This window comes from Patella vulgata, chromosome 5 (genome assembly GCF_932274485.2).
Source record: "Patella vulgata chromosome 5, xgPatVulg1.2, whole genome shotgun sequence".
NCBI lineage: Eukaryota > Metazoa > Mollusca > Gastropoda > Patellidae > Patella > Patella vulgata.
The window spans coordinates 9,795,274-9,817,801 of record NC_065883.2 but is presented as its reverse complement, the minus strand read 5'-3'; the positions used below and the strand labels follow the sequence as shown (position 1 = coordinate 9,817,801).

The window sequence follows — 22,528 nt, the reverse complement described above, 5'->3', positions numbered from 1 at the left end:
GGTTCTTTATAACAACAAATCTGAAGCCAGATATTAACTTTATTTTAAAAACGTTAAATAATACACAATAGGTTTCTACAAATCTGAGGTATACTTGATCATCTTTCCTTGGTCTCTGGTGCAGTTAGTTACAGAGACGGGTATATATACGATCGTATAAGCCTCGCGAAAACCTATGAAAATGTATTTTGTTTAAATTGTATACTATATTGCAATCTGATTAAAAATACAGATCTATATTTCGTTTCGTGTTTTTATACTTTCAATGACCTCTACTACATGAAGATCTGACCCGTTGTAGTGGGAGGTCGCGTCAGGGGTCATGTGAGCGGTTTTGACCTATGACGTCAGACATTTGATTAACCAATCAGCGTTGATCTTTCTAGTAGGATGCCCACATTTCCGTGCATCGCACACCAAGAACTCGCTGCAACAGAGCGTTTCATTGGCTAATCCCTCACTCACATCAACCAGAACGTGGGTTATATAACAAGGTTAGATCTATTTGATAAGGCCAACTTTAGGTTTGGTTAAAGGTCACGAGATATAAGCAGGCCTAAAGCTAATCCCAACCCTAACCCTAACTTAAGACCTAGCCCTAACGCTTAGCCTATTCCTAACCTACAATCTCGACAACAATCACGTGCCTTAACCTTATCTACATTTCAGCAACCTTAATGACGAAAATTGAGTTGGCCTTAACAAATAGATCTAGCTATATGACAACTCTTCCAGATGCTAGTGTTGTAAAGACAAGAAAAACGAAATGATGGACTATAAGAAACGAAACAGAATCAGTGTTTTAAATAATCAGATTGAATATATTGTTAAAATCGTAAAAATATATTATTAAAATCGTACAGATATTTTGTTATGAAAAAGCAAATCTCAATAAAATACCAATATTCGGCAATTCAAAATAAATTATTAGAAACATGCAGTTACATATTGATAAGTTAAAAATGGCAAATGATAAAACAGATCATTCTCCAAACAAGTCTCTCCCTATTCAGTGTGAACTGCAAGGGAAGATAACTCTGCTTGGGAGATTAATAACAGATGAATAATAAATAATAAAAGTTATGATATTTATAAATAGTAACAAAATTATAATCGTCTATATACAATAATAAAACAATAACATATATTTACGCTAATATTACATCTGACACGGATCCGTAATTTGTTGATTACCATGGCGATACCAAGACACTCGCGTGAGTAATCCCACCGGAGAATAATCAATAATAAAATCTATGATATTTATAAATAGTAACAAAATTATAATCGTCTATATACAATAATAAAACAATAACATATATTTACGCTAATATTACATCTGACACGGATCCGTAATTTGTTGATGACCATGGCGATACAAAGCCACTCGCGTGAGTAGTCCAACAAAGGAATAATAAATAATAAAAGCTATGATATTTATAAATAGTAACAAAATTATAATCGTCTATATACAATATAAAAAAATAACATATATTTACGCTAATATTACATCTGACACGGATCCGTAATTTGTTGATGACCATGGCCATACCAAGACATTCGCGTGAGTAGTCTAACAAAGGAATAATAAATAATAAAATTATAGTGAGTTATGTGAGCTACCTTGACAAAAATTGAGCTGGCCTTAACAAATAGATTTAGCCTCCATACCAGGTTTGGCCCGTAGGCACTCGGCAAATCTCGGCAGATTCCGTTACTCTACTGGAATCTGCTGAGGTTGTTCCGAGTGGGTTCGGAGGTGGACCTCCTTTTAATCTACCAAGGTCACAATTTGACATTGGTTTTTCTAGTCTTTATCTCTCTTAAATTCATAATGGACAATAAATTAATATTTACAAATAGCACCTATTCAAAATACACTTTAATACAGTCATTTTGATCATCGCATTTCTTCTCTTTCAAAAATATCTCCCCATTCGACAGATGTCATTTTACACATGTGTCTAGCAGGTATATCGTCGAATTTAGAAATAGTCGACAGTCGTCCTTCTCTCCATTTCTTTCTCACCAAGTTGTCTCCATAGTTATTTCTAAACGAATCCTAAAATAAAAAATAAAATAATTTAGATGTGAATACATAGAACTAAAAGTTTTTTACATTCATATATATTTCAACGAGAGCATTCTCTGTGTTGACCGAGAAAGTATCCCTAAATTTTTCATCGTGGTTTCCCCTTGTTAATGGTGTAGGCCGAAGGGCCTGGCAAGGAACAGCGTCTAGTCGTTCCGGTGGTACCAAAAATTTCAACAAACTGATTAAAACACAGATCCTATTTCGTTTCGTTTTTATAGTTCAAAATGTCTTCATGTAATGTCGACCATCGAAAGTAGTCCCTATAAAAAACGAAACGAAATATAGATCTGTATTTTAATCAGATTGCAAAAATTTGTTGTCCGGCCAAATTTCTCTCATAGCATTCTGCATGGCGTATTCCATCGTCGGTATCCCCGGTGGCATCAATCCATTTCACTACACTAATGCCAGGTTCCCACTGTCGTGCGATGCGTTACGATGGGATTGTCCCTGTTATTAACTCCACGATTTGGTACGTTCGGATACGTTTCGATATGATCAACACGATTGCTGCGACTGACCTCAACGTATGTGATAAGACCTGACAGGATCATCACGATTACTCCACGCTTAAAACCACGATTTCAATCGTAGCGCAAATCGTGATGATGGGAGAGAGAGAGAGAAGTGGGATTTAACGCCCACTCGACACAAACTAGGTCATTTCGGGACTAACACATGGTTCAATTTTATTTCAATAATTCGCTTGCGCGTAGGGGTCTTTAGCAGTGGGAGGAAACCCCTACTCCTTGCCACGTACAACAGGGGAATCGAAACCCCGCCAGTTGACCCAATGACAGACCTTATGATACAGCGCGCACGTGCTAACCATTCGCCCCCCCCCTCTCTCGTGATGGTGGGAACCTAGCATAACGGAGTATACCCCTCTTAATTTGCCCGGTCGGTGAAGAAAAGTAGCGCATTAAAACCCATTTCATTCCCTTAATTTGGTTATGTGACCCTCTGTGTTTAATCAACCGTGGCGATGTGGGACAAAGCAGGCAAATATGTCACAGACACCTGAAGGGATTAAAATAAAACTTCTCACTACTGCATGACTATATACAGTCATTGTAGTATATAGTCAAGCAGTTAGTAGGACCTAAGTAGTTTTATTTTAATCCCTTCAAGTGCCTGTGAATATACAACTCGTTTTATTTACCGGGTATATAATTAAACTTGAATTGTATTTGAATTATAGACGAATTAAAAGTATCCATAGACGACGGATATAGTTACATTGAAATTTATTTATACCTTCCAAGATTGGCCTTGTTTCCGGCTGTTTAAAATGTATATTTTTTCTTCCGGATTTACAGTCCGTGCTTTAATCTTCCATAACGTTTCTGTGTTGTATATATGATGCCAAGTTTTACATACTTTACTAGCAGATACTAATGAACAAATGTCCAAATATGTAAATATTTCGAATACTATATCTCCAGGTAATGTCTCAGCTATTGTACGATTCTGTAAAATACAAAGAAAATATCAGAATTATTCATTTTTTTTTACAATAAATTAACATGATATTTTGCCAATTTGTCAACTGGCCATAGTGAATTATAGGATTAATAGGACTATTCTTTAACAAGGTAGGACTTTTTATAGATACCATCTATTTTAGGGCTTTATTTTAATACATTTTAAAAATATAACTTAAAAAATATGAAATTGTAACTTTAACTATTTCTAAACCTTAATATTTAAACACAGAAATGGATACATATTTTTTTGATTTAATTTTTAAACTACATTGATATGATGTCTATTTTTTAGGCAGATATTACTGATCATCTTATTATTTATACAAAACGTTTGAAAATAAGCAAGGCAATGGCTAGAACTAGGCAATGGCCATTTGATGACCGCGCTCTCTCACCGTCGATCATTCGCCGGCATTGGTTTATCCGACGTATTGATATTGATACAGACACAGATAACTGCAACGGTAAAATATCTAAAAATAGCAACAGCTTGACAGGTCAATACCGTTAAACCATGCTATATTTAGTAACAAAATACTGTTTGAGCTTACCCCAATATCTTCTACTTCCATCGCGTAATTTAACATAAATTCGTTTTAATCGTGTTCTTGGATTGGCTGCACACTCGAGAATGACGTCTTTGTTGATTTCAATCCCTTAAATAACGTTTATATGGAAACAAATTTTCGGTCGTCAAAACAGGTCATCTGAGCGTGGTGTTGAGGGCTTTTCTAATTCTATAAATATTATTTGCCTACGTCAGCATAGTAGGGGAGTAATCATTTGTTATTAGATACCCGCAAATAAATTCATCATTAGGATTATCTTTTCTGGCAAGTGAAAAAATACATACATTTAATTAATACTTTATGGTAATATCAAATATACCTTTGTCGCAGGCCCTATATGATTATATCATAAAAAAAAAAAAATGCAATGATTACTCTAGAAAACATGGCGACTATTTTGTTTTTTTATCGGACACGTGCAATCAACTATTCGAAGTTTTAGTCTTTATGTCATAGTCATAACATTAGGTTCAATAGGAAGTACTGTTGTTGTAAGTACTTAACGTATCTGCTAGGTACATTTCTATAAATTGCTATCAGCTATTGTCGGTAACCTTAATTGTCTACGATAGCAACCTTGTTGGAAGTGGACGCAAAACTCGAAGATCGAACGAATGTCGGTAACAGGGGATTCCCTTTTATAGGATTGAATTTACCACTTACTGACGCCTACACTACTTTGAGTACTGGCATGGGATAAAAATATGGATCTTCGGGGTTTGGGTGCAGATTTTGGAATCTGTTAATTTTTTGGAGGCCATATTCCTACCTCAACTAACTGTATGAGCTGATTTAATTAATAGACAAGAGAGAGAAATGGGGTTTAATGTCCACTCGACACAAACTAGGTCATTTCGAGACTAAAATATGGTTTAATTTTATTTCAATAATTCGCTTGCGCGTAGGGGTCTTTTGCAATGGGAGGAAACCGGAGGACCCGGAGAAAACCCACGAGGTTGGACAGGCGACCCTACTCCTTGTCACGTACAACCGGGGATTCGAAACCACGCCAGTTGACTCAATGACAGTCCTTATGATACAGCACGCACTAGATAACAAACCTTAATCTCTCAACCCTCCGGGTTTCGAGTTAAGAACTGAGGCCATGACCTATAACGTTGCAACTCCGGGAGCGATTCACACCCGGCATTTTTAAACAAAATTGACAATAGTTTTAGTCAAAACAACGATTGATTATTGTTATTTATAATATTTCTACAACACCCAACTACAATTAAGCATATAATCCTACCCGAAACGGGTACAAATCGTCGTATTTAAAATCGAGGCGTTAAGCCGTTACTAAGACCGCCATCTTTTTAAACAGCATATAGACCGTATAATATGTCATTTTGAAGGCGGGGCTAAATTAGGCTTTTATAACAGCCAATCAAAAAGGCAATTTTGGACCTGATAATAAATTGCAGACCTCAGGATATGGTAAAAAGGGCGTGTACTAAATGAGTTTGCCACGTCAAACTGAAGGCTGCCAATCGTAGCTAAAAACAAACACATCAGTATATCTCAACGTTTTTAGCTACGTTCTCGTAGCTAAGCACGCACGTGCTAACCATTCGGCCATCCAACCCCCCATAATAGACAAACCTTATTAATTTACATTTGTATGTTTTTATTACAGATTAAATTGTAAAATGTCTCTCACTGCACCTCGTAGAAAAAAAAGAGTGAGACAAAAAATTCAAGCACCTTTTCCTGTTCCAATAAAAACTATAACTGGTAGGTACCGTAGTTGATATTTTAGAGGCATTTAGTAACTAGATAGAGCAATAAACTATAACACATACTTATAAGGATAACTACTGATTTATTTAGGCGATGTTTTTGGAATGTTTTCAATCAAGTACAGTAACAAATGTGTAGGTAGTTCCTAGTATAAACCTCATTTCTTGTTGTGAAAATTTTGACAAAGTTTTAGAATTAAGATAGAACAGAATTGTCAAATGAAATAGAACAGGGTATATAGCACCTAATTCTATGCCCCAACAAGACGTTAATACTCCAGGCAGTATGCTATGAAACACATTTTTTTTCACAAATTCTCAGCCAACATGAGGATCAAACCTGGGACCTCCTAGTTAATGAGCCAGAATTGTATTCTGATCTCATCAAGTACTAACAGGGGCGAAAATAGGTTTTTTTTTAAAAAAACATATCTGCTGAGTATCTTCACAAGTCATTTTAAAAGCACATTTATAACATGAGATATTCTACCACATCAATTTTATCAGGTACAACTAAAATCGTTGTTTCCAGACCTGAATATTTTTCTGTGATATATTTGCAAGAAAGTTAAATAATTTGTTGTTTTGTTTATTTAACAGGTGAGACAGCAAGTAAACAACATTGGTTATATTATACTGGTTATTTATGTGGTCAGTCAGTCACAGTTAGACATACTGGGGATATGGAGTTTTTGTATAAAATGGTAAGAAATAAAGCATACACAATCTAGTTGATTTCGGGACTAACACCTGGTTCAATTTTATTTTAACAATTTGCTTTCGCATAGGGGTCTTTAGCTGTGGGAGAAAACCGGAGGACCCAGAGCAAAGCCACAATGTTTGAAAGGTGACCCTGCTCCTTACCATGTACAACCGTGGAATCGAAACTATGTGAGTTGACTCAATGACAGACTTTATGATACAGCGCGCACATGCTTACCATTCGGCCATCAAACCCCCCATAAGCATTAGGTGTTTAGACTATTTCTGTTAATACCCAGATTTAGGTATTTTAAACAAAATTGTGGTGTCTGCAAGATCCTCTTTTCTGTATTTTCAGGGATTTTTTGGTAAAGGTAATTTATCTAGGAGTCGACCAGACTATAATGATAAATATAAATGGGCAGCTATTACATCACTGAATGGAGACAGAAGCACAATTTACCCCCGAGTAGTAAATAAACAATGGTATGTTACAGATATGAGAAAGAAATGAAATGAAATGAAATAGGGTTTAATGTCCTACTGTTCTGCTCCTATACTGGGCTAATGAAGACGGCCATACGTCATACAGTGTGCTATGAGGGAAATTTTGCCCGGGCAGCGGCACTATCGCCTACTCTTATATCGAATTCCAGCTGCCAAGGGATCTTTTACGTGCATTCTAATGTATACATGGGACCTCGGTTTTCCGTCTCATCCGAAGGACTAGACAGCTGTCCTTGTCAGGCCCTCCGTTCTGCACCACTGACAAGGGGAAACCATGTCGGAAAATCTGGATGAACTTTCTTGGCCAATGCAGGGATCGAACACCCGACGTCCAGGCTAGCGAGCCAGTGTCTTAACCACCCAGCCACCGTGGCTCCCTGATATGAGAAAGGAAATGGGGGTGGGTTGGATTGTCGAATTGTTAGCACAGGCGCGCTGTATCATAAGGCCTGTCATTGAGTCAACTGGCGTGGTTTCGAATCCCTGGTTGTACGTGACAAAGAACAGGGTCGCGTGCACAACCTCGTGGTTTTTCTCCGGGTCCTCCGGTTTCCTCCCACTGCTAAAGACCCCTACGCACAAGTGAATTATTGAAATAATATTAAACCATGTTAGTCCCGAAATGAACTAGTTTGTGTTGAGTGGACGTTGAACCCCATTTCTCTCTCTCCTACTTTTTTCTGCGCCAACTGGGCTAATGAAGACAGGAATACTCCATGCAGTGTGCTATGAGATAAATTTTGCCCTGACTGCAGTGCCATAGGCTGGTCTCATCAATTTCCATCCGGTCAAGGGATTTTGAATGGGCTGCCAATGGTAAACATGTGATCTCGGTTTTTAGCCCCCACCCTCCAATCCATTTCAAATATGAATATGCATGTGAGGCAAATGGTTAATGTCAGTGTTGGGATATCAAAATCTTTCATGTCTGACATTTGACTGAAAATGAAGGGGCATAACTCTTAGTGTTATTTAAGCAGATGGATTCAGACCACAATAAACCACTTAACGCACATGCACTGCGACTTGTTACAGAATGTCCTAAAAAGGCTTTTTACAGTTATTAAGGATCTCCTTGTTCCGTGGCTTTCTTTTCCCTTATTATCTACTTTACGAACTTCCAACTATTTGGGCCGTTAATTGAAAAAAAAAAAACCATAATATTTAAATTTGCTCCCACTATCGCTCTGTAAACCATGATAAATTATAGGATAGAATTTGTTCTTTCCTCTTCACAGGTACAAGAGACACTTACAGTGGGGAGGACAAGAATTGCAAGAAGATGAAATCTCTGAGGGAGAAGAAGAAAATTTAAACACAAATTCTAATATGGACAAAGGTGATTCAAATAAAAAAGAAATTAGTGACGACATGACAACAGATGAAAATGGTCAATCGAATGGTAAAGAATCAGATGAAATTAAAATTGAAGATTCTTGGGCTGGAGAACCTGATAATGAATTCTGGGGCGTTGAAACTAACCAATCAGATTCCTACAAAAGCACTGATCCGTGGGATAGTGGTGCTGCAGCATCGTGGGATACTGCGGAGGGAGATGCTGATTTTTGGGGTACGGGTATAGATAATGTTAAATCAGACTCCTGTAGTTGGAAAAAGCCAACTTGTGATATGGATAATGATAAAGATTCTCTGATAGTGGATCAAGCAAATCCTGTAACATTAAATCAAGAAAAAACTGATTTGAATCAAGAACAATCTGATGTTTTGGTTGCAAATCAAGAAAAATATAATTCTGAGAGTTTAAAGCGGTCAGCTGAAACGTGTTCAACAAATAGTAAGAGGGCGAAAATAGAAACGGAGGATAAACAAATACCTGAAACGGATGATAAACAGAAGACAATTCCAGTAATAGCAGACAATTGTGAATCTTTAACAGAAAATAGTGATTGTGATCAAATTGATAAAGTTGACAAAGATTTAGAAAAGGTTGACAAAGTAGAAACAATCGATCTTTCATCTTATGATCTCTTATGTCACGGGGATGATAAACATGGGGATTTATTCGTTATACCTAACGACAATTACGATAAATTAGTAAAATCTATTAAACAGAAGTTAAAATGGAGACCTGTTTTAAAACAAAACCCATTCCCAATTAAAGAGTATTTACAGCTAAGCTTAGTCGAGGTATGATTCATTTTTGATTATTTGATATTCTTTACTAGCAGTGGTTATTTCGGGGAGCAAGGGGTAGAGTGGGTGTCACCAAAATCTAAAAGTTACTTACAGTACAGTAAACATATTTTATTGCAAGTAATTTACAAAGGAAATAGGACAATTTATAATGCATGTTCTACATAATATATCCAAAATTTCAATCATTTCATAAAAAAAAATTGATAATTGATATTTGATTATGCAACATAATACCGTATAAATGTATAATTGAAGAGGGTGACAAGAGGATCTGTGCCGCCTGACAGAAGCAGGAACTCGAGTCCCGCTGCTCGGACTTGAGCCTGACTTAAGTCGCATCGATGAACCAACTTGCGACTTGATCGCCATGAATTGCTAACTCATTTGATGAACTGGCAACTTGAACAGGATTCAGGCTTTTGAAGACTGGTACTAAAGTCAGCGACTTGGGTCTCAACTTGGGACTAGACACTAGAGGTCCCGCGACTGGTTCCCACCTCTGCGGTCTGATACATTATTTTTATAGATGAAATATGAACAACAAGATTATTTACTGTCAGTTTTGCATTTTTTGGAATATATATCTTAATTTTTCACGACTTAATCCACTCTAAAATATACTCATGTTGATTATTTAATATTTAATTAAGAAAACAAAATCAAAATATCAAGCTAGATAATCTCACAGCATGGATTTAATCAGAATAAAATGGAGCCCATCAAAAGATTTTACCCAACACTCACATCTTTTGAGTGGTTTTTTTGCTCTCTCATGTAAAATAAAAGATTCACTTGTCCAAAATAACAGATCATACTAACGTTGATAAATTCTGTAAAATTTCTCATTCAAGTTCGGCTTCTTACTGATTATATCCATTTCAATTTCTGTATATATATTTTTTCTATGATGAATACTGAAAGATTTGTGAGAAAGAAAACCAGGTTGCAATGAGTATGTCTTTTTTCTCTGTACTTTTACCTGTATTAGGACTGTAGCCACTGCTGTTATATTTTGCCTATGAATGGTACATACATGTACAACCTTTATTCACCAGAGTTTTACAGGGAGTTGTTACTATTAGTAATGTATTTGTTTTTCAGGCTTTTTTCCTGTCATATGGTTTAGGCTGTTTCATTCTTAAAGAAAAAGAGGTTTGTATATATGTATCTTTAAAGCCGCCTATTGTAATTTTACTGCAATGCCTGCCCACTTCTCCTTTAAACATGAAATAAAATGAAATGTAGTTTAACGTCCTACTGTTCTGCTCTGACTGGGCTAATGAAGGCGGACATATGCCATATAGTGTGGTTTGAGGGAAATTTTCCCCGGACAGCGGCACTATGGGCTACTTTTATATCAAATTCCAACTGCTAAGGGTTCTTTTACGTGCACGCCAATGTGTAACTGTGGCTTTGGTTTTTGTCCCATCCTAATGAATAAATGATTTCCCCTTGCCAGGCCCTCCATCCTGCACCACTGACAAGGGGAACCCACGCCAGAAAATCCTGATTAACTTCCTCTGCTAACCCAGGGATCAAACACTGGACATCCAGGTTAGCGAGCAAACGTTTTACTTCTCCTTTAAAGAGTTAAATTTACCTTTTGCCTGGAGTTTTTCTGGCTTCATATATTTAGACATTTATTCACATGTTTAACTCTCTAGATAATCATGGGGGTGGATGGCTGAATGGTTAGCATGTACCCGCTCTATCATTGAGTCAACCGACGGGGCTTCGATTCCCCGGTTGTATGTGACAAGGAGTAGGGTCGGCTGTCCAACTTTGTGAGTTTTCTCCTGGTCCTCTGGTTTCCTGCCGCTGCTAAAGAGACCCCTACACGCAAGCGAATTATTGAAATAAAATTGAACCATGTGTTAGTCCCCATCTCTCTCTCTCTCTCTATAATGGGATGGCTAAGATGTAAGGTGGATTAGATAATGCCTTTCATATGTCATTAGGCCCAGTTTTAAATATCGAAGCTTAAAAGACCTTATATTATTTATTACAGAATTCCTTAAATATTATGTCTATGTGGAAGATATTTTGTGAAAAACAGAGAAATTTTATTGCAAGTTATGTTACATACCATTACTTTAGAAGTAAAGGCTGGGTGCCTAAATCTGGACTTAAATTTGGCTGTGATTATAGTAAGTTTATTTAAAGGACATTAATACATCATATTATATACTACAGGGGAGCCACAGTGGCTCAGTGAGTAGGACGTTGGCTCGCTAACTGGGTGGTCCCGTGTTCGAACACTGCATTGGCCGAGAAATTTCTTCAGCATTTTCCAGCGTGGTTTCCCCTTGTCAGTGATGTAGGATGAAGGGCATGACAAGGAATAATGCGTAGTTGTTCGTATGGAATAAAAAACTTAGGTCCCGTGTATACATTGGGGTGCACATGAAAGAACCCTTGACAGTTGGAATTTGAAATAAGAGTAGGCTGTAGCAGTGCTGTCCATGCAAAATTTCCCTCATGGTTAAGGCTGTGCGAAAATATCGATATAATCGATAATCGGTAGAAGTTATTTAGCGATACGATAATCGATATTGAAATTCAAATATCGATTATCGGTATATTTACCTTCTGACGGCAAGTTACGGTCACTTTCAAATGACTGAACTTGCCGTAGTCTGGCATGCAGACGAATGAACGAATACACAACGTCAACACAACAACTATTTTCCCCCTCTACTTACAAACTGGCACATTTTAAATATATATTATTGTAAAAAAACTAAACTTTAAGATTAAATACATTATTTTAATATTTTCGTTGTTTTGTTATTACTAGTTGAAACTAAAATAGGTCACGCACTTTGTGAACAATGACGATCGCACGTGATATAGGAAAATTAGAATTATCTCCCTTCTTTGCTCTTGATTGATTTGTAGAGAAATTGTCTGCTTTCACGATAAAACTAATTGTATTATTAATGATCAACTCAGCTTTTATTACTAAATCATGTCAGATACAGCCCATACAAAACACGTTTTTGACTTCCCGGGAAAATATCTATATCTCTCGTAATTTCTTGGAAGAATTCTACTTTGGTTTTCGTCAAAATTAACCAATCATAAAAATTCTACTTTGAAAGCCGGTAATTATTTTTTTATTGACCAATCAATAGACGCCTTCTATTATATTTTATTCTATTATTAGTAACACTGTGTGATCGCCAGTAACTTGCAAAGAGAAACCATGTATTGTCTTTGTATTTATCGGAGATATTGGAATAAAAAAAGGTTCAAATGAATCAAGAACAAAACTTAGAATAATACTCAAGTTAATCCTACATTTAGCAACTAAATTGATTTTTTTACGTACATCGGCACAGTATTAGACTAGGATAATAACACTACTGTAACTCGATCAACACAAATAACAGGTCGGTAAAGTTCAGTTTTTCCGGAAGAATGATTGATAATCGATTATTATCGATAATCGCTGACAAATTCTTGCCGATAATCGATATTGAAATTTCATATCGATTCCCAGCCTTACTCATGGTATCCTGCATGGCATATATCCATCTTCTTCAATCCAGTTGGAGCAGAACAGTAGGGCGTTAAACCTCATTTCATTTAAGTTATATTCTACCGATAACCTCTGTTCAAATATAACAGAGGCGTCTCGGGAGATGCACCACCTTTGGTCTAGACATCAGCTATTTGATTACATGCAACTGTCCATGAAATTTCACTGATCATTTGACTTCTGAGTCTGACTGTGACAAATTAAACCATTACAATCAGATTATGAGGTGTCGTCTGAAAAATATTTTGGATTAAACTACTTTAGTTTTAACACAGTCTTACTAATATATTTATTAGAGTAAATGTTTTATGTATTGGCATCCTGGAACTAGGTAACAAATTTTGCGTCTTAATTAGCTGTCACTGTTCGAAAGTTTAATATTGTCTCCTCCATTCCACAGTACCGCACTCTTAGGGGATACTGGATTGAACATTACAGAATTTAATTCTCTCATGGTGGCAATCAAGAAATGCAGAATTGTAGGATGGTAAACCCCATTTCACTTCATTTCAATCAAGAATATACCAGAACTTGGAGTGACAAGGCATACGCTAACTGAGTATGATACTATCGCAAGCTATCACCAACGCTGAAACATTTCATTAGGTCATGATTCCACTAACTCAAAATCTCTTTTGGGGGCTGGCAGGACTATGAAACCCAATTGTAGTCTATTCAATCTGGAATGTTCTGGATTGACAATCCAGCACCTCTTTTATTAAATGGAAGGCAAGAGTTGTTTATCGTTGCTAGGCAACATCTTCTGTTTCGTAAAAGTTCTACCTCTTAAATTGCACACATATAACTATAAAAAATATCATGGGTTAGTCTCAGAATGAAATGTGTGGACGAAATGTTGAACGCCTTTCCTTAGTAATTTCAGTTCTTTTATTAAATGGAAGGCGAGATGGTTTAACAGAGAGTTGTTTATCATTGCTAGGCAATATCTTCTGTTTCGCAAAAGTTCTAACTCTTAAATTGCACACATATCACTATAAAAAATATGATGGCTTAGTCTTGAAATGAAATATTCTGTGGACGAAATATTAAACATCTTTCCTTCATAATTTCAGTTTTGTATAAAGTTGGTCCACCATTTTATCACGGAAGTTATTCAGTTGTTATCCAGTACATAGAAGAAGATGGCGTTACTCCAGTGCTTGAATATCAACAGCTTTGTTTATCATGGAGATCGTTGTGTGGTCTAAATCGTATTACAGAGCATGTTGCAAAAGTAAGCTTGTTTGCTCATTCTCTCATTCTTGTACCCAATGTTCATTATTTTATCCCATTCTGTTGTACCAATTATCCATTCGTTCATGCCCATTGCTCATTCTCTCGTACCAATTGCCCATTATATTGTACCCATTGCTAATTCTGGTAGCCATTGCTCATTGTTGTGTACCCATCGCTAATTCTTGTAGCCATTGCTCATTGTCTTGTACCCATTGCTAATTCTTGTAGCCATTGCTCATTGTCTTGTTTCCATTACTTATTCTTGTAGTCATTGCACATTCTCTTGTACCCTTCACTTATTCTCTTGTACCCATCATTCATTCTCTTGTACCCATCACTCATTCTCTTATACTCATTGCTAATTCTCTTAAACTCATTGCTAATTAGTTTACTCATTCTCTCTTAACAATGCGGCATTCGCATTCTCTTGTACAGATTGTTATTCTTGTTTACCCATTACTCATTTTCGTATACCCATTACCGTACTCATTTCCGTACACATTACTCATTTCTGTAAACATTGTTCATTTTTTCACTCTTTTCTGTCCTTTGATTTTTCAGGAAGTAATGATTTGTTATGTTGTAAAACCCAAGAATTTAACTGATAAAGAATTGCTGTCACCTTCATGCATTCCATATTTTAAAGTTAAGGTAGGTGATCTTTAACAGTACTAGATGGGTTAGGTGAGCACACAGTTTAATGCTAGGTTCCAACTGTCATGCGATGCATTATGATAAGATTGACCCTACTGAATCCATGATCTGGTACGTGCAGATACGTTCGGTTACGGTTCTATATGATCAACACAATTGCTACGGCGGACCTCAATATATGATAAGACCTGCTAGGATCCCACGATTAAAACCACGATTTCAATCGTAACGCGAATCGTGATAGTGGGAATCTAGCATAAAGTGTTGCACAGACTGAAAGTTTGACTTCAGTACTATGATTGTATACGTGTCAGACAGTGAAATGGATTGCATTTTTTCTGGGTTTGGCTATCCAGTTTCCACTCTCGGCTTGTCAAGCCTGGTCTTCACTTGTCAATGGTGGCACCTGCAGGCCTGACTAGGAAAGAGGGCTTAGTTATTCCTATGGGTAAAAATGCAAGTCCACATATGTGGATATTACAAGTGAAAAAAGAGAAGGATTGGGTAGACACGCCACTTTACGGGCAAAATTTGTCTCCCTTGCATTGGATAATTAACCATCAAAATGGAAATAATAATGTCCATACATTGTATGTCGGTCTGTAAATCATCTTTGATAATGATATTAAATATCTACAGAGATTTGTTACCATTAAACATACATTATGCAAGAGCTATATCTGCCTATTGCAGGTCTTTCTTTAGGCCTGAAATGTTATATAAATTATTAATTAGACATTAATTAACTTATCCAGACCATAATCAAAATGTCAATGTCAACGCTAGCCTGCGATATTTGTTGGATTATGATCCGATTTGCTGCATAACTTGCCTTCTCGATTTAACGATTAAATGGATAATCGAGACTATGATTTTTGTTGTACCGACTTTAGTACTGATGACCGAGGCTATACGGAACTTTTGATCGCTTATTTCTCAGTTCATAGTGGATCAATTTGACTGAAATTTTCAGCAAATTGCCTTTACATGATCTAGTTTTTAACTATTATAATGAGAGCTGCCAACTCGTTATCTAATCTCCCATAATGTATCTTTAAGCTCGATAACTTTCAAATTTTACTGTAGATATCACTTTACATGAATTTGATACATACCCAAATGATTATATTTATTTTTTTGTGCATGTAAGAAAAGGTTGAGTGATAAATAAAATCTACTCGTCGTTTTTGATATTAAAAAATATCAACACTCGTCGTTCTCCACTTTCAAAGAAATCAGGGGACTATTAAAATGGGTCCGTCAATCCGTCCGCCAATTCGTCCATCTGTCACATGTTTTGGGACATAATAACTTTCCTTCTGATTGAGCTAGAATGTTAAAATTTGGTGTAGGCATTTATTAGACGAATGTCTTGATGGAGTTTAAAGATGAACATTTTCTGCTTAGGATAAGCAATTTGATTGGATGATGCTTCAAGACATGTTAACTGTAGTTATAATTAAATGAGAAAATGAAATGAAATGGGTTTAACATCCCAACTAAGTACTTATATTGAAAATCCTGATGAATTTTTTCCGCCAATGCAGGGATCGAACATGCGACCTCCAGGCTAGCGAGCCAGCGTCTTGCCCATTTAGCCACCGTGGCTCCCAAATTAAGTGAGAGTGATGAAATTTGTTGTATAGTTTCATTACATCAATACCTTGACTAAGATTGATAATGAGCAATTTCTGCTCAGGGTAAGCAGAATGATAAACAATTTGATTGGTCGAGACTTTGGAATGCAATAACTCTCCTTGATTACTTGATACTTTTGAAAAAGATAAATGTACAATTAATTACTATATGTCATCTGTTTATTTTGGGATTTCTGCAGATCACATCAGCCTCAGTGTTGATTTGTTTGATTACAAAAAAGATGTGTAGGAGATTCTCTGGGGGGGCGGGGGGGGTCTAAACCCCACCCTGCTCCGCTATATAAGAAAAAATTGTAAAACAACACTTTATGACAAAAGTGTAACGGTTTTGTGCTTTATCCTTTATCATCAGATGGTGGAATCTGATTAGCATTCGAAGCATGAAATAATGATATAGACATGTGTGATATAACAGTTAATGCTTTGCATCAATGAAATTGAATCACAATGTGATCCTTTTAATTCATTATAAAAATTGACATGTTGGATTTCTCTCTTTAAAAAGCTCAGTGTATGTATATACCTACGTAATTTAGAGACGATGATGGCATCATGCATTGTCAACTGACAAATACCCTCCTGCAAAAATTCCTAGATCCGCCCCTGATAGACTTGTATTGTTGTTTTCATTTTATATTTAACTTTCTATCAGGAGATGTTGCTGTCACGGTGGATATCTTCTCAAGAAAGACAGAACAAAGAACCAGAAGAAATACCCTGATATTTATATTTAAATTAAAGTTTTTTTTTAATAAGTTGTTGATTAGTTTTATTTTTCCATTTTAAAGATGGGTTCCCAGAAAAGTATTTATCGGGTGGTTATTTCCAATAAAAGTATGGCAATTTTGGTATATATCGAAAGTAGAGATATCCAATCTTACTAGAAAAAAACTGGATTCCCCGAAAAACACTCATGGAGCGTATACAGGACAAAAATGTAAGGGTTCCCCTAATCAACAGCCCGACGATTAGGAACTTCTGCACGCGTGATGTCAAAGGTCACAAGCGAACATTGAGCGCTTGATGTACAAGTTGATAAACTTTATGAAGAGTTAGACGTACAATACTTTCTGAGATAAAAATGACGGAAAAAGACCTGGGTAGTGGATAATCTGAGAATTTAATTAGGATTCGATATTTGTAATAAATAGTAAGCGATTAAAGACAACATCATCTTATGTATGCAATGAATTCTCCTCTGACTCCCAAGACCTGACGTAAACATGACCTAGTTTGATCGAATTTTAATAGCAGGGCATTCTTTCGCAATTACAATGTTTGAGAAGGATTTGGGGCATAATTATGACAAATTAATTAGTTTGAATATGTTTTTGGTCCATATATACCATTAAATCACCCAGTTTATACGCGGGAACCCATCTTTAAGGAACATTGCTAACACATGACAACCTACAATTACAATCTGTTCCACAGAGCTACTGTGAAAGCCTTCTTATACCTCTGTATTAGATGACTGACCTTTATAAGTTCAGGGGAAGGGGGTGGGGTGGATGGCCGTATGTATCATAAGGTGTGTCATTGAGTCAACTGGCGTGGTTTTGATTCCCTGGTTGTATGTGACAAAGAGTAGGGTTGCCTGTCCAACCTCGTGGGTTTTCTGCAGGTCCTCCGGTTTCCTCCCACTGCTAAAGAACCCTACGCGCAAATTATTGAAATAAAAAATTGAACTATATGTTAGTCCCGAAATGACCTAATTTGTGTCGGTTTTCTGTGCAATAACAATGAGCATGTTGAGCAGGTGTCAATGTTACAAGTCATTTATAACACATTTCATTCATTAACAGGTTTAACGCCTCTGCCTGCAGCCTCTTGTTAAACCTGTAAACTCATGAAAGTCGTGCTATAAATATAAGTTATTTATTTTTCTAATACTTTAAAACAATGTGACATAACCACACACGAGATTTCTCAGAATTTTTTTCTGTTGCATGTATAATATTAAGTGACTCGGGTAATCTAATTTAGCCCTAACTAACTAATTGAAATTAAGTTTAGAATTCTGGCAAAGGTGTCGAATACATGTGGTAGGCAGAGTGGATTGTTCCATCTATATAGCAATGTACTCAATAATAATATAGTCCTAGGATTCATGGATATGGTAATTAGAATGGGCGTTATTTTTCCAGTACCTGTAGCGAGAAAACGGAGAGTGACCGTCGATTGCCCACCTGGGCTTATTGATTGTCTCATCTTGGTTGGTTGTTTGGCAATGAGAGGATTGATTATATTTAGGATTGTCTGGAATATTTCTGGACTCATCCTCAACGTAGCTTGTTTTTCTATACAGGCAAGAGTCGCCCAATTTGAGCTAGTTACTTATAATACTATAAACGCACTGCACTCGACAGGCATGGTACTAAGACGGCTACGTCGCCTCCTGATCATCATGTACAAAACAATATTAATTGAAGTATTCAACGCGATGACGACTAAAATGAATTTACAGGTGTCACATGATGAAGCACATGACAGGGTGTTTTTTCCGTGATCGCCAAAGTCGTCGTGTAGTGTGCTCAATCCACTTATATTGAGGCGATATTTGTCGCCAGACTCGTCGCTTAAGTTGTCGCATAGTGTGCGCCAGGCTTTACTTGAGAACGACAAGAGGAACTTGTTGAAACGTAGTGTGAAATAAACCCAGTGATTGTTTTCCATATTAAATTTGTGTTTTATATCATGTGAGTTATTAGAAAATACACTTGTAAAACACGGTTAACTAATGTGGTTTATTAGTATTTTCATAATGAGTTATTAGAAGATGTATACACTTGTACTACACAGTAAACTAATGTGTATGAGTTATTAGAAAATACACATGAAATACACAATAAACTAATGTGGTTTATTAGTATTTTTATAATGAGTTATTAGAAGATGTATACACTTGTACTACACAGTAAACTAATGTGTATGAGTTATTAGAAAATACACATGAAATACACAATAAACTAATGTGGTTTATTAGTATTTTTATAATGAGTTAATAGAAGATGTATACACTTGTACTACACAGTAAACTAATGTGTATGAGTTATTAGAAAATACACATGAAATACACAATAAACTAATGTGGTTTATTAAAAGAAAAATACACACTGGAATACACATTGAGTATGTGGTTGGGATGTGAAATTACCCAGTATATACATGAGGCATAAACTATTAGTACACAATTAGTTGGGGTGGTCAATATGTGTATTTGCTGTGAGATATGGGAGAATATGCTGTTAACACACAGTAAACTAATGTGGGTTATTGGTCTTCCTGTTGTGGGTTTTTAAAACAACACAATTGAAATACACAGTATGTGCTTTGGATGTGTATTTAACCAGTTTATAGATGAGGCATAAACTAGTAGCACAAAACTAGCGAGGGTGGTCAATATGTGTATTTTTTGTGAGATATGGGAGAAGATGCTGTTAATACACAGTAGACTAAGGCGGTGAAGTGTGTATTTATTGTGAGATGCGGAAGAATATCCGAGCAATCTACAGGAAACTAATGTGGTTTATCATTATATTTACCGCTCAGTTCAGGGCGAATGTTGGGAATTCACATTTATTGCACAGTTGGCAAATGTGATTTATATGTCTATTTGCCGTGAATTATAGCGTCCAATAGCAAAACATGACCGACCAATATTGACAAAATATTAACAAATTTAACGAAACGCCCTTTTTCTTTTGAAAAATAAATAATACAAAAATAATATACAAAAGTATTCAGTTTCTTTTTTTTTTTTTTTTTTTTAAAAAGGTTTGAATTAGAAACTTGTCAGTAAAACGCGCTTATAAAGTGGAGTAATTTCCCTTGAAATACAAGGAAAACTTAACGAAAGAAATAATGACAGGAAAACAAAATAAAACTTTAAACACATTAATAAAAGAATCAAAGGTATTTAATAGAAGAAAAATCCCCATATTAACCGGTGTTGTGAGCTGAATGCACGGATTATCGTTGTATTCGCATTTATTACAACCATAGCGAAAGGAATGCTGTCTTGTAACGTTCTGGCCGATTTAGCATAATATTTACATGACGTCATCGGGCATCCCAGGGCCGTGGTAGACTTGGATTCTTAGACACAGAAATGGAAACCCATGAAATGGATCCCACTGGAAACGGAACAATTCATTCACACCATATTTAATACCATTAACAAATTTTTATGGGTTTGGAATAACTCTGATCCATTAAAAACTGTTTTCAAACTATTTCAATGATGATTTATTTCAAAACTATTATTTCATTTACCTGCCCCCACCCCCACCCGATATATTTCTAGAAATGGCTTTGGATTATATATTTTTTACATTTAATTATCTGTTATTTCTAGACTGAGTTTGAAGACGAGAAATATATTCTTGGACAGGAGACACACTACCCCCTAATCATTTTTAAAATATGTGATGGTATGTTTTGTTTGCAATCTGTGAATTGTGATTTAACTTAGCTTGGGTAAAAAAAATAAAATAATAAAAAATACCCGTGCTCTTCAAGAAATCTAATAAGTTAACTTGAGCAATTACAGAAGAGAAAACAATTTCGGTAATTGCCTAGCCATGACGAAAAATATTAAATCCCTTAATTAAATTTTCAACTCCTTTTTATGCTATAATCTCTTTAAATGGTTTCTTTAATTACCAATCAGACTTAAATGCTTAATTGCACATTTACGAAATGGGCTGTAATCACAATTAAACTTAATTTTGTGGGTTTTTTGGAGGAGAAGAGTGGGTCGAAGGTTGTGACTGGTAGACCGAAAACACGTCTTCCTAGTCTTGATTGCACAAGAATCGCAGGTTATTTTACATAGCCACAAAGGGACTGGTAAAGCAAGACTATAAAATCACAGCCGCCATTTGTAATCGCGATTTATACGGAATTTGTGATATCAATGCCATAAAAGTAATAATTCACCTCAAAATAACCAATATGTGGACATAGAAGAAACCCTTTAGGTAGCTAAAGCGCGGTACCATTTATTCATTTTAGGGGTAAAATATAAGGAAGCCTGTGATAAAAGAAATAAGATGGATAGTGAATCAGCAAGCTGAATCGAAAGAAAGATGTCAGAAAAGAACGAGTAGTTCAAGTGCAGGCTTGGCTAGTTCATTAATTCCAAATCGTGTGTCATTGTTGTAAAATTACCGAATGCCATGGTGTTCGTTCTCCGATTGATGGAATGATATTTATCCGGATATAGCAGTTCACATTCTAAAGTGAAAGTGGTTTTCTAAAGCCCATTCATTATTTTTGTGGCCATGTCGGCCGAGGAAAGACTGAAGAAATTAGAACGTCTTTATCTTGGAGGTGTAACGAATAGTGATGGCAATGCATTGAGTATAGAAACATTATTGGATGTACTTATTGTTATTTATGATGAATGTTCAAATCCTACTCTTAGAAGAGAGAAAAATATCTCGGATTTTGTAGAATATGGTAAGTACATGTATTCCAACGTCTAACAGTCGCTTGAGTTCAATAAAAAGTTTTGTAAACCTTATCCCATATCATCCTGGACTGGAGTCTCTCTGCAAGCTGTCTGTGCTCCTGTCCTGGGGTTGGGTGTGCAGTAGCGCTGGAACCAGTTGTAACCCCATTCATATTCGACGTGATGCACCTGGAGTGGATCAGGATATGAAAAGTGCACTGTAGGTGTTCGCATAGCATTTAACTTGAAGCCAAATTAATTGTTCAAATTGATAAATTTTTATAAGTGACTCAGAGGTGTTTCAAGCCCTGCCTTCATTAGCCCATTTGGAGCAGAACAGTAGGACGTTAAACCCCATTGCATTTGGTATTTCGGTCCCTACATAAGAAGCAACTTGTAATGGGATGTACTGGTTTCGTGGTTGATACCTGGTTTGATTTAGTTACATGTGTAGGGGTCTCAAATGAAAGCCCATCTATTATCTATCTAGTTTCCCCTTTGTTAGTCATGGATAATTATACAAAGAATTGATCGATTCGATTGTTTCATTTTTTATACGCCCACATTAAAATTTGACCGTATATTGAAATACATTGTATCTTGTGGATGCTTTTGAGTGAAAAGTTAATAGTTAATATCCGATTGACTTTAAATTTATACGCAGTGTTTAAGGTCATGGGATGAAGAATCCTATAGATTTTTAACGATATCCGATTATTACTGCA

General features: G+C 36.1%; 2 protein-coding genes across 3 annotated transcripts in view; both read left to right on the top strand.

The window, feature by feature from the left end:
• Positions 1-4,524: 4,524 nt before the first annotated feature.
• LOC126821718 (tRNA-splicing endonuclease subunit Sen2) lies at positions 4,525-17,106 on the top strand. Of its 2 annotated transcripts, none has more exons than XM_050550205.2 (10): positions 4,525-4,642; positions 5,791-5,888; positions 6,494-6,597; positions 6,954-7,081; positions 8,341-9,250; positions 10,361-10,411; positions 11,268-11,406; positions 13,874-14,034; positions 14,598-14,687; positions 17,001-17,106. In XM_050550205.2, exons 2-10 carry the CDS (start codon positions 5,804-5,806, stop codon positions 17,067-17,069), a joined length of 1,737 nt encoding a protein of 578 aa, XP_050406162.2. In that variant the 5' UTR covers positions 4,525-4,642; positions 5,791-5,803; the 3' UTR covers positions 17,070-17,106. The 2 variants fall into 2 exon arrangements, with proteins under 2 accessions (XP_050406162.2, XP_050406163.2); XM_050550206.2 differs by having other exon boundaries at positions 4,542-4,646.
• Positions 17,107-21,221: 4,115 nt separating this feature from the next.
• Positions 21,222-22,528, top strand: part of LOC126822431 (serine/threonine-protein kinase MRCK alpha) — a 92,122-nt gene continuing 90,815 nt past the window's right edge. Inside the window, exon 1 of the mRNA XM_056100786.1 lies at positions 21,222-21,811. Within this exon, the coding sequence (XP_055956761.1) occupies positions 21,634-21,811 (178 nt within the window). The 5' untranslated portion in view covers positions 21,222-21,633. The remainder of the gene's footprint in view (positions 21,812-22,528) is intronic.

Coding starts and splice junctions, on each gene's coding strand:
- LOC126821718 (XM_050550205.2), top strand. CDS start 5,804: ATGTCTCTCACTGCACCTCGTAGAAAAAAAAGAGTGAGACAAAAAATT. Junction 10,412..11,267: donor TCATTCTTAAAGAAAAAGAG/GTTTGTATATAT, acceptor TATTTATTACAG/AATTCCTTAAATATTATGTC. Junction 11,407..13,873: donor TAAATTTGGCTGTGATTATA/GTAAGTTTATTT, acceptor TCATAATTTCAG/TTTTGTATAAAGTTGGTCCA.